Source organism: Mandrillus leucophaeus, unplaced genomic scaffold (genome assembly GCF_000951045.1).
Source record: "Mandrillus leucophaeus isolate KB7577 unplaced genomic scaffold, Mleu.le_1.0 Scaffold656, whole genome shotgun sequence".
Taxonomy (NCBI): domain Eukaryota; kingdom Metazoa; phylum Chordata; class Mammalia; order Primates; family Cercopithecidae; genus Mandrillus; species Mandrillus leucophaeus.
Window position 1 is genome coordinate 1,107,879 of NW_012107097.1, and position 12,704 is coordinate 1,120,582.

At 40.8% G+C, this 12,704-nt stretch overlaps 1 protein-coding gene across 3 annotated transcripts in view; it reads right to left on the reverse strand.

Moving 5' to 3' along the window:
* The window catches only part of CHEK1 (checkpoint kinase 1), a 57,908-nt gene extending 48,440 nt beyond the window's left edge, over positions 1 to 9,468 (reverse strand). The window contains exons 1-6 of one of the 3 annotated variants that reach the window (XM_012001276.1): positions 8,447 to 9,468; positions 7,624 to 7,706; positions 6,608 to 6,831; positions 5,171 to 5,235; positions 5,007 to 5,076; positions 927 to 1,115 (exon numbers count right to left, since the gene is read on the reverse strand). In XM_012001276.1, the coding sequence (XP_011856666.1) occupies positions 927 to 1,115; positions 5,007 to 5,076; positions 5,171 to 5,235; positions 6,608 to 6,831; positions 7,624 to 7,706; positions 8,447 to 8,743 (928 nt within the window). In that variant the 5' untranslated portion in view covers positions 8,744 to 9,468. Of the gene's footprint in view, positions 1 to 926; positions 1,116 to 5,006; positions 5,077 to 5,170; positions 5,236 to 6,607; positions 6,832 to 7,623; positions 7,707 to 7,816; positions 8,236 to 8,446 lie in introns of those variants that run through there. The other 2 variants (XM_012001277.1, XM_012001278.1) reach the window with 2 other exon arrangements.
* Between the last annotated feature and the right edge of the window lie 3,236 nt (positions 9,469 to 12,704).

Below are 12,704 nucleotides of genomic sequence, written 5' to 3' on the forward strand. Positions count from 1 at the left end.
AAAAAAACAAAAAAACCAAAAACAGCACTTTGGGAGGCTGAAGTGGGTGGATCACTTGATATCAGGAGTTTGAGACCAGCCTGGCCAACACGGTGAAACCCTGTCTCTAGTCAAAATACAAAAATCAGCTGGGATTGATGATGCGTGCTGGTAATCCCAGTTATTCGGGAGGCTGGGACAGAACTGCTAGAATCTGGGAGGTAGAGGCTGCAGTGAGCTGAGATTGTACCACTGCACTCCAGCCTGGGTGACAGAGCAAGACTCTGGTCTTAAAAAAAAAAACACAACACAATAAGACCTGCTTCTGCTCTCTTGGCTGTCCACCATGAGACAGCACAGGAATACAGCCATCTGCAAACGGGAAGAGGGTCCTCGCTAAAACATGACCAGGTTGGCACTCCTAATATCAAACTTTCAGCCTCCAGAACTGTGAGAAATAAATTTGTTGTTTATAAGCTATGCAGTCTATGATACTTTGTTACAGCAACCTAAACTGATCAAAAGACTATTAAAATACTACTCTAGAAGCTGGGTGCCATGGCTCATGCCTTTAATCCTAACAGTTTGGAGGCCAAGACAGAAGGTTTGCTTGAGACCAGGTGTTTAACACCAGCCTGGACAACATAGCAAGACCCCATCTCTACAATAGATTTTTAAAACTTAGCCAGATGTCTTGTGGCAAGCACCACTGGTCCTAGCTACTTGGAAGAATGAGGCCAGAGGATTGCTTGAGCCTAGAAGTCTGAGGCTGCAGTGAGCTATAATAGCTCACTATACTCCAGTTTGGACAGCAGAATGAGACCCCGTCTCTTAAAAAGAAAACAAAAACTATTATATAAATATGAATTCCTTGGTTTATTTCATTTATTTCAGTATAACTAATCTGACTTTTTATAGGAATTTTACCATGATTAAAGAGCTCTTACCTCCAGCGAGCATTGCAGTAAGTACTATTCCACAAGACCAAACATCAACCGGTTCTGCATGAAATTCTCTTCTCTTCAGAAGTTCTGGAGCAACATATGGTAAAGTACCACACATCTTGTTCAACAAACGCTCACGATTATTATACCGAAATACTGTTGCCAAGCCAAAGTCTGAGATTTTGAGGTTATCTAAACCAAAAGAAAAAAAGACGGCACTGATGGGTCAGGAGATCGAGACCATCCTGGCTAACCCGGTGAAACCCCGTCTCTACTAACAAATACAAAAAACTAGCCGGGCGAGGTGGTGGGCGCCTGTAGTCCCAGCTACTTGGGAGGCTGAGGCAGGAGAATGGCGTAAACCGGGAGGCGGAGCTTGCAGTGAGCTGAGATCCGGCCACTGCACTCCAGCCTGGGCAACAGAGTGAGACTCCATCTCAAAAAAAAAAAAAAAAAAAAAAAAAGTTTTGCAAACACATATACTTACAGGAATTAAGTTTTATTAAAAAAAAAAAAATCACTGGTGTTACTTAAGGTTTGTAGAACTTCTCTTAAAATAAGCAAAATAGACCAAATTTTAAAAAATATACATCATCATCTATGCTAAAAGTAGAAAAAGGCCTCATCTCTTCTATTAACTTAAAAGAAGTATAACCAACATGCAAAGCAGTCTGGACCAGATTAAAGCAAGAGGTTGGAGTCAGAAGGTGCTACCCTTCTGGAAAAGAGCACTCTAAACCTAAGCTGAAAGCAAAGCAAGGCCCTTCATCAGGTAGGGTGGAAGGCAGGAAGGAAACATCAGTAATACGTTAGGCACAACTTTCTCAGCAGCAAGCAAATCCAGGGAAGAAAATATGTGAAGACAAACCAAAATTTAACAAACCACAATAATTTTTTTCTTTTTCAAAGTAGGGAGTCTGAGAAAAAGAGGAAAAATTCTGTACAAAAAAAAATTCAGAAGACCAAACATACACCCTAACTTCCCATCTTCAACACACAAAAACTGCAGGCAGGACTTAACTTATATTTAGTGAAGATCTACTATAACTTAGTGACAGACACTATGCCAGCCAATGCAGGTAGCAGATAAATCAGTGAAGACTGACAACAGAAAACTGTTATGAAGGTTATAAAAATATAGAGCACTACAAGATCTTAGAGCAAAGGAATCTAACCCGGTCTTAAGAGTTAGAAAAGGCCTTCTATTATCCGAGGGCAATCTGGCAAAACATACTAAAATGTGAAACATTCACTCTTTGAACTAGCAATTCCCACTTCTATATCCATAGAAATAATCTTGTAAATTCACAAACATAAGAATATCCATAGCAATATTATTTGTAAATAAATGTCCATCAATAAATGATTAAATCTTACAGTACGTTTGCACAATGGAAAATGTGGAGGTAGGTTTTGAAAAAAATCAACAAGGTATATCTATACATACTGACATGAAATCGTGCGTAAGTGGGACAAAAAGGCTAACGGCATAAAAAGTATTATAGCATGACCCAATTTTTATATTGGCCCTTTACACAAATTGATAAAAGTCATCACTGTTCTATTTTATTTTTTAAGTTAGAAGCAACTTAAATGTCTCAAAATAGGGGACTGATTCTTTAAAAATCAAGTACATTCACACAATATGTAAACCAATGAAATGTTTACCTCTATCTGACTGAGGAGGTAGCTACTGTGACTATCCTTTTTTTTTTTTTTTTTTTTTTTGTTGAGAAAGGGTCTCACTCTGCTGTTCAGACTAGAGTGTAGCAGCGTGATCACGGCTTACTGCAGCCTTGCCCTCCTAGGTTGAAGCGATCAATCCTCCTGCTACAGCCTCCCCAGTAGCTAGGACTCCAGGTGTACACCACCATGCCTAATTTTAAAAAAAATTTTTCATAAAGACAGGGTCTACGTCGTCCAGGCTGGTCTCAAACTCCTAGGATCAAGTAATCTTCCCACGCCAGCCTCCCAAAGTGTTGGGATTACCGGCATGAGCAACTGCATCCAGTTATCTTTTTAATAGCTAAATATGACACTATCTGGACAAACCACCAAGATTGAGTTCCAAATTACTTATAAGTAGTAATCACTTAAAATACTAATGGATAACTAAAATATTCTTTCGACTTTGTTTTGTTATGTCTGCAACATAATACTGAGCTATGTTACAGAATTGCACATAATAAAATTTAAATTTAGGAATATGTTTAGCTCTTAGAAAAAGAAAGGAAGAATATATTTGTGATGAAATAAACAGGAGGGCATTAAATACTGGTAACATTTTATTTCTTTTTTAAAAAGACTCCTAAATATTAAATAGAAACAAAGAATTATATCTTGTATATTAATACAAGATACAAGGAATAACAATGTAATAAACACCCACTCACTTTAGAAAACAATGTTCTATTTCCTTTGAAATCTGTAAATACTTCCTTACATACATTCCCTCCCTTACCTTCTTAGAGGTAACCACTATTCTGAATTTGGTTTTATCACAACACCCTTGCTTTTCTGCGTGTTTTTTTCCTCCATGTTTACATCCTCAAACAATATACTAGGTTTTACATATTTTTGAACTGTGTATAAATAGAATCAGACCATATGAATTCTTTTGCAACTGTCTCTTTTTGCTCTACATCATTATATACCTGAAATTCATCCATGTCACTGCTTGTAGATATAAGGCATCCATTTCATAATTTGTTGATAGGCATTTGGGTTATTTAGTTTTCTGCTATATTAAAAACATCGCCACTGTGAGCATCCTTATATACAAATAATGTTGTCTTTTTAAACCAGGTGGATTGATACATATCTATTCACATTTCATTATAATATTATACATAAGAATTTTTGTGTATCTGAATTTTTTAAGTTTTAAATAAAGATTTTTATGTTATAGAAACTCAAAGTAAAGGGGTAAAAAGTAAAATCCATATGCACGTAAGAAAATAGCATGTATAGGTTGGGTGCGGTGGCTCACACCTATAATCCCAGAACTCTGGGAGGCCAAGGGAGGCGGATCACTTGAGGCCAGGAGCTCGAGACCAGCCTGGCCAACACGACAAAACCTCGTCTCTACTAAAAATATAAAAATTAGCCAGGTGTGGTGGCTCAGGCTTGTAATCCCAGCTACTCAGGGGCCTAAGTCATGAGAATCACCTGAACCGGGGAGGCAGCGGTTACAGTGAGCCGAGATCATGTCTCTGCACTCCAGCCTGGGCAACAGAGCAAGATTCTGTTTCAAAAAAAGAAAGCCAACCATTTGTTAAGCACTATTCTAATACTAAGAATAAAACATCAAACCAGACAAAAACTGCCTCATACAGCTGATATTTCTTTTTTGATTCTGACCCTATAAGCTAAAGCTTTCGCTATCCATCCTTCTCAATTTGATGACATCCAGAAAATATAACTAAATTTCTTATCTATTTATCCAAGTCATACATAAAAAAAGAGTGAACAGGACAAGACTAAGGTCCAGGGTATTCCACAGGAACTTCCCTTTATTAATGCATTAAAGAATTATTTTAAACTATTCTTGGCCAGGCATGGTGGCTCATGTCTATAATCCCAACACTTTGGGAGGCTAAGGCCAGTAAACCGCTTGAGTCCAGGAGTTCAAGACTAGCCTGAGCAACACAAGGAAATTCCATCTCTACAACAAATTAAACATTAGTCAGGCATGGTGACACCTGCCTGTAGCTGGTCCTAGCTACTCGGGAAGCTGAGGTGGTAGGATCGCTTGAGCCTAGGAGGTCAAGGCTGCAGTAAGCCCTGATAATACAGTGTACTCCAGACTGGGCGACAGAGTGAGATCCTGTATCCAAAAAAAAAAAAAAAAAAAGTATTCTTATACATATAGTGAGCTAGGCTTGCACCTAGGTCAGGTTTCTCTACCTGATCCGCAATTGTATTGCATAATGAGACTTGTGATTTCCAAATATACTAAGTCTCCAAAATTTCCTTGATTTTTCAGATTTTGTCTGGAAATTCCAGTAATGCAAAAGACTTGATTTTGCCTTGTATGGCTATGTTAAAATAACTTAGGTACCAGTGATAAAATGCTAAACTTACCCCTTTCATCCAACAGAAGATTTTCTGGTTTAATATCCCTGTGAGTTATTCCAATACCATGCAGATAAACCTAAGAGGGATGCAGAGGGAAACACACTAGAATTTGGTAATGTAATGTATTCATACTAATTTTAAATAAAAGGGACATGGACAACTATACCTACCACTCCTGCCATGAGTTGATGGAAGAACCTCTGAGCATCTTGTTCAGGCATGCCTATGTCTGGCTCTAAAACAAGTATGAAAGTAAGTTTATTGACTAAATATAATCAGGTAGCAACCACATAGCTTCTTAATTTGAAGCTTAGACATTTACAAATGTACTTAGGCAAACAGAAGCAAATGCCAACAAAAGATTCAGGAGTCCACTAACACATAGAGGGCTTAACTCACATTTACCTCTGTTAGATGGCAAAAGTAGTATTACAGAAAAATTATAAAGAGAAAAACCCATATCCAAATCAAGAATGTAAGCCATGCCTTGAAAGCCCCTGCTTCCTCTTATACTAACCCTGATTCAGTAACCTTCAAATTCTCCCCTATTTCTTCTAAATGCTATGCTAATTATTTTTCTCATTCTTGAAATATAATGCCAAAGGGGAAGTCTGGGCAAATCTAAGCCAATTTCACTAAATATTTTAGAGATTATACTTCTTTCATTATTTAACTTTTTTTAGAAATAGGGTCTTGCTCTTTCACCCAGGCTGGAGTACCCTGGCGTGAGATCATAACTCACTGTAACCTGGAACTCTTGAGCTCAAGCAATTCTCCTGCCTCCTGAGTAGCTAGGATTACAGGCATGTACCACCACACCTGGCTCAGATTTAAACTTCATATAGTCTCACAGTACAAAACCACGAATGCCTGTGAGGTCCTTCATGAAACACAGTTTCATTATGAAAATTCTTTTATCAGTTATCTTTTTATATTTTGATCTCTCTCATTAACTCCATTTCTTTTACCCTCAACTGTCTCCTGAGTCACACTGGAGATCCTAGTACCTCTTTATCAGTTTTTAACTGTTAATACAATAGCTTTAAATTATAAATTTACATCCAGATTTATTTTATGTACTTCTCAGTGTTCTGAAATATCAGTCCTTTGATTCAACATAGAATGTTTAAGTATTAATAGCAAACACAGATTTACTTAATATACAAAAAGCAATCCTAGAAAATTCTCAATTATTTCATGTGAACCAAGAGGAAACAGCATGCTATTTTAGATCTGTAAATGTATACAATGATTTCATATAACTAGAATGTCTACAAAGAAAAAATTGTGTAGGCAATACATTGCATTTAGGATACACTGCATTTATGATGTACCATAAAACTACATTTTGTCACTCTTAAATTCTGTAAGACACCAATCTTAAACCAAAATCACTTATATAACTTGGGAAAGAAGTTTTCTTTCATTGACTCTATATATGCTTTTATGTATTAATACCAGTAGGAAAAGTTTTTTAAAGATAATTTATTCCAATTTCACTGTTGCATGAGCAATTTTGAAAGGACAACGACCAAATAGCATGCCCAAGATTTAAAAAACAAATTTAAAAATTCGTTTAAAATAATTATCTTAAATTTCTTCCATACCTATTCTGTCAAAAAGCTCTCCTCCACTACAGTACTCCAGAAATAAATATTGGATATTGCCTTCTCTCCTGTGACCGTAGAATTTTACTACATTTTCATGATTTAGCATTTTATTGATACAGATCTCTTTCTTAATATTTTCTGGACAGTCTACGGCACGCTTCATATCTACAATCTTCACTGCGACTGCTTCTTCAGTTACTCTATTCACAGCAAGTTGAACTCTAAAAAGGAAAAAAGTTTTAACATTACAGAATTCCATTTCTTCTAAAACTTCCAAAGATTAAACATGACGCATCCAAAACTATTTTACCTTTATTACTTTTTCCACAAAAGAGAAACCAAGGAAGTGGTTTCTGCTATGTTCTCAACAGACACTACTCCTTTCTAAAATGTGAAATACAATAGCTAACCCTCCAAACACGTCATTATGCTGTCACACAAGTCATTTAATAAACGCTTCATAAAATAGACTGAGGTAATTCTAAGCCACATCACATATATACATGTTCTACTCACATACTTTTAAGAGCATTAATCCCATATTATATGTGCTTGTGTAACTGTCCTAAGCTCCTATGGGGTAGATACTACTATTGCCACCCTAAAGGTGGTGAAGGAGAGGTACACAATGACATTAGGAAGCTTGCCTAAGATCACAAAACAATGACCAGTATGTGACAGAGCAAGGATCTGAAACCAGGCCAGTATGTGACAGAGCAAGGATCTGAAACCAGGCAATCTCCAGAGTCTGCTCATTAATCACGATGCTTAAACTCTGAGAAGCAATGTGTGGGCACGAAAACAGTAACTTCGTGTCCCTTCCAGCTCTTTACAAAGAAAACTTTTTTTTTTTAAGGGAAGGAAAAAAATATTAATCCTAGCAAAAAGACTGTGTAACTTCAGCTGCCAAAAATCTTGGATCTCAAACATCTACCTTCTAAATCACCAGAGTATGAGACTCCAAAACAATGAATATGCACTCAGAAGACGAAGGCAAGGTTAAAAGAACTCACTCTCCATAGGCACCTTCTCCCAGGGTTTGCACCAAGTCCCAGTCTTCCACAAAGGGCACTGCCATGACTCCACCGGAGCTCGGCTGTAAAAGGCAGGAATCCAGAAAAGATGGAAAGTGAGTGTAAGATCACCTGTGAAGCCACTGTGCCTCGCCTCTCCCCAGGATTCCCCACGAAAAATAACAGCTCTTGCCTTCCCCTTATATCTCATCCACATTTATCCAAGTCTTTCAACCACGAACAACTATTCTAAACTTGGCCATTTTGTCGTGTAAATCACAATCGCCATTCCCACACACACCGAAGGTTGAAATTCTGCCCTCCTCAGGCCTCAGAGGAAATTAATCGTTGTGGTGAAGAGGTGAGAGACAAATGCTTTCCGGTGAACGACTGGGGAAGGAGGAGGGACAGGTGGGAGTCTGGGGAAGAAAGAAAGGGGATAGAGGGAGCGGAACCGGGCAGAAGACGCCTGCGGCAGCACCTCCTCCCAATTGCTCAGTTCCAATTCCCATCTCCATCCACACCCCCACCCGTCCCAGAGGTCGGGGCGGGGCCAAACTGCCCCGAGAGGCGGAAGGAAGGGCTGGGACCCTTCCTTGGGGTTCTTAGCTAGCAGTGTGTTAGTCCCTCCTGCCCCCTCTCTACAACGGGAATCTCCTGGTACCATTCCTCCACCCTCCGAAACCGCCCCTCCGCAGGAGTCTCTCCAATCCCCTGCGCTAGTCAATGCTAACTTTCTCCCACCGTGCCCTCCCTCGCTAATCTAGACCCCCGAACTCCTTCTTTAGAAGCCTTTCCTACTCTACCGGCCGCCCCTGCTCACCGGACTGTCCTTTGCCCACCACTGCAGGAATCCAAATGCAGCGCTTTTCCCGCCAAAACTTGCTGGCGTCACGCTGCCGCAAACTCGCGCACCCGTGCCGTAAAGCAAGACAGCGCGCGTTCCCGGGTCTTGCCTCTGAATGTCGGCGGCTCCAAAAGACTGACGCCGAGAGGTTGCCGCTCCCGCCCAGAGTTGCTTTACAGTCGGGGAGAGATTCTGGCTGAATAGGTTTAAGGACGGCGGACCGCATCGGTGCGAATTGAGCTCTGGGCCCAAATATGAAGTGGCATCCGGCATAAGGCTCGGCTGGGCGGTGCTCGAGCGCCTCTGGGTGAAGCCCAGGCCTCCATGCCGCGGGGTCGCGCGACCGTCCGCGCTGCGCTTCCAGGCGGGTCTGCGGGCTTAGCTCCTGGCCGCTCTGGGCCTGAAAAGCTGCACTACCACCTGCGAGAGGCCACCGGACAGGACTGTGAGGATCAGTCAGTGCTGCAGAGTGCTTTGTGAACTTCAGAGTGCTGTACCCGTGGTGCTGGAGCCGAGAAACTAGCAGCAGCAGCTGAGAGCTGACTGTGAAGAAATGAGAGGAACTCCGTGTTGGGAGCGAGAGGCATCGAAAGGACTGGCCACGCAGTCAAGTCTGTGTGGCGGGGGAAACTTCCCGGAGAAAGAAAGCAGTTTATTTTGGAGCTTGAAGTCGGGATAACCAGTTTTGCCTTTTTTCTGTGAACCAGCTCCAAAGCAATGCTTTAGTTCAGCCCAATCTTTTTGCAGGAAGACCATCTGCTTAGCTTAGTTCTACAAAAGTTTTCATTTTTAATGTGCAAAAAACAGGCGGGGAGAGCCAAAATAAATTTTACAATGCAAATTTAAAAGCCGCGAACGTCATTTAAATAGAAAAGTAAATCTGAGGAAGGAGACTCGAGAACAAAATAGGAAAAATTGAAATAAGTATTCTCTGACAGTAAACTAGACTGGAACTCAAGGATAGGCAGGATCATCTCCATTACATTCTCCAGCACTGGCCGGGCGCAGTGGCTCCTGCCTGTAATTCCAGCACTTTGGGAAGGCGAGGCAGGAGAATGGCTTGAGGCCAGGAGTTCAGGACCAGCCTGGGCAACATAGGGAGACCCCATCTCTACAAATAAATTTTAGGAATTAGTTGGGCTTGGTGGTGTGTCCCTGTAGCCCTAGCTACTTGGGAGGCCTAAGCAGAGCAATCGTTGGAGTCCAGGAGTTAGAGGTTAGTGAGCTATGATAGCACTACTGCACTCCAGCCTGGGCAACAGCATGATTCCGTATATATATATTTTTGTATGTTTATATATTTTATATATTTTTTTTTCTTAGTCCTTAAGACTGGGCCGCATACAAACACTAAGCATAACTAGCTATTATGATAATAGTAACAAAGTAAAACAAATATAAGATGTTACTCAAGGCTGGGCCCGGTGGCTCACCCCTGTAATCCCAACACTTTGGGAAGCTGAGGCGGGTGGATCACCTGAGGTCAGTAGTTCAAAACCAGTCTGACCATGGTGAAACCCCCGTCTCTACTAAAAATATAAAAATTAGCCGAGCGTGATGGCGAATGCCTGTAATCTCAGCTACCCAGGAGGCTGAGGCTGCAGTGAGCCGAGACTGCGTCACTGCACCCCAGCCTGGACGACAGAGCAAGACTCCCTCTAAACAAACAGCCAACAACAAAAACACACATTTCTTTTAAAGAAGCAAAATCAGGAACAAAAATCAAGGAAAAAGCTCTCAAAATGCTTATGTGTATAGTTTTGAATCATGACATCACAGATTAGGCTTTATGTAATCTTTTTACAGTTTGTTGTTTTTGGAGACAGGGTGTTTTGCTCTGTCACCCAGGCTGGAATGCAACTGGGCAGTCTTAGCTCACTGCAGCCTGGAACTCCTGGGCTCAAGTGATCCTCCTACCTCAGCATCCCAAGTCGCTGGGATTACAGAAGTGAGCCACAGGGCCTGGTATAAAAATAAAAGCAAGTTTTTAGATCATTTATCCCATTTTCTCTTGTTTCCTCACTGTGTGCTGAAAACAAAGAGTATGAAGAAGAGGAAGACCTGCAAATTTCCTGTGTGTCTGATGGAGTCTTTTTAGCCTGAAAAAAATAAGATACACAGACTCCAGCAGAATACCAGTGAAAGACAGAATACATGGAAATAGCCTCTATTCTCTTCTGAAAGCTTACTAAAATATTTTAATAGTAAAGGATACCAATATTTAAAAGAACCCATAAGAACAGAGTATGAGTCACATTTTGGAAAGTAGAAAGCCTTTAGATGAAAGATAATGAAGATGAATCCCAAAGCTAGCAATGGAAAGCAGAATTAACATCACAGAACTCTCAAAAAGCTCAAGTTGAACTGGTGATACCAGGTAATTGAAGATGGAGGTAAAAACGGGACTAAAAGGGGTAGGTTTAAAGGCTACATAAAAAGCAAATAGATCCCTGTACCCTTCCCTTTCTGTGTAATCAAGGAATTGTCCCTCCCCAAAGCTCGTATAAGATTTAAGCGGGTAAATGCATAATATGTGAACTGAAGACCATTAGGCACAGTTAAAAGCTTGGGCACCTTACTGAAAACAGAGGGTTTAAGTTTAAGTTTCATCCACTGAAGGTTGAGCCTGTTAAAACTTCTTTCCCTACTCTACTCCCAGAAAGCTGACTGCCTGGCTTACATCCTTGAGTAAGAGAATGTGCAAGCCTTCTCAAGGGAATCTTACCTATGTAAAAGATAAACATCTGAAATATCAGTATCATGGATTTCCCAATGTAACAGCCCAGCCAGATCACAGTAGACTGAAACCCACATTATTAATCCCCATCAACCCCTACAAACATTCAATCAGCTTTTTTGGGTCCCACTTTTTTTTTTTTTTTTTGAGACAGAGTCTTGCTGTCTCCCAGGCTGGAGTGCAGTGGCATGATGTCTGCTCACTGCAACCTCCGCCTCCTGGGTTCAAGCAATTCTCATGCCCAGTAGCTGGGATTACAGGTGTGTACCCCATACCCAGTTAATTTTTGTATTTTTAGTATAGACAGGGTTTTGCCACGTTGCCGGGCTAGTCCCGAACTCCTGGCCTTAAGTGATCTGCCTGCCTCGGCCTCCCAAAGTGCTGGGATTACAGGCGTGATCCACTGTACCCAGCCTAGGGTCCCACTCTTAAAGAGGAGCAGACTAGCAAGAATTTGAGAAAGTCTTTAATATGAAAGACATCAAAACACAGGAATAGTCAAACAATGACAAAAAACCCAAACCCTCTGGGCATTAAAAATATAGAAGAAAAAAAGGAAGCTATTTTAAATAGATAGATTAGAAAATAAAGTTGAGGAAATCTCTGAGAAGAAGAGTAAATAGAAGAGTAAAATATAAGACTATTAGGAGATAAATTCAGGAAGTCCACCATCCAAATAACTATTTTCCAGAAAGAAAAAGAGGGTTGGGATTTCCATCCTCTTTCCTCTCTTAATATCTTGCATATGTAACGCAAGAATATTTTCCAGAACTGAGGAACTTGACCTTCCATACATAAAATTCCAAACTGCTCAGCACAATAGGTGACCCACTCAAGACACGACATTGGGAAAATTTCAAAATTTTATAAAGAGAAGATCCTAAGAGGTCTGGGTTGAAGGTGAGAAGGAATGGATGCATTAAAAAAAAAAAAATGGAACAGCATTACATTTCTCAACATATGAAAGATAGGTCAATGCCTTCCTAGTCCTAAGGAAAAATCATTCCCAGTCTGGAATTCTGTACCCAGCCAACCTATCAATGGAGTATGACAAGAGACACGAAAAGTTCTCAAGAAATTTATCTCTCACACACATTTTCTCAGGAAGGCACTTAAAGGTGATAAATCAAGAAAGAAATCAGGAGATGAACACACAATGTGACAATGAAAAGACAGATCAACCCAAGAGGTATGCAGCAAACCTTGAGAGTAAACCAATCCAAAAGGAACATAAAAAAGAATTTCAGCCGGGTGCGGTGGCTCACGCAGCACTTTGGGAGGCTGAGGCGGGCAGATCATGGGGTCAGGAGTCCAAGACCAGCCTGACCAACATCATGAAACCCCGTCTCTACTAAAAATACAAAAATTAGCCGGGCGTGGTGACGCACGCCTGTAATCCCAGCTGCTCGGGAGGCTGAGGCAGGAGAATCGCTTGAACCAGGGAGGCGGAGGCTGCAGTGAGCCAAGATCACGCCACTGCATCCAGTCTGGGTGATA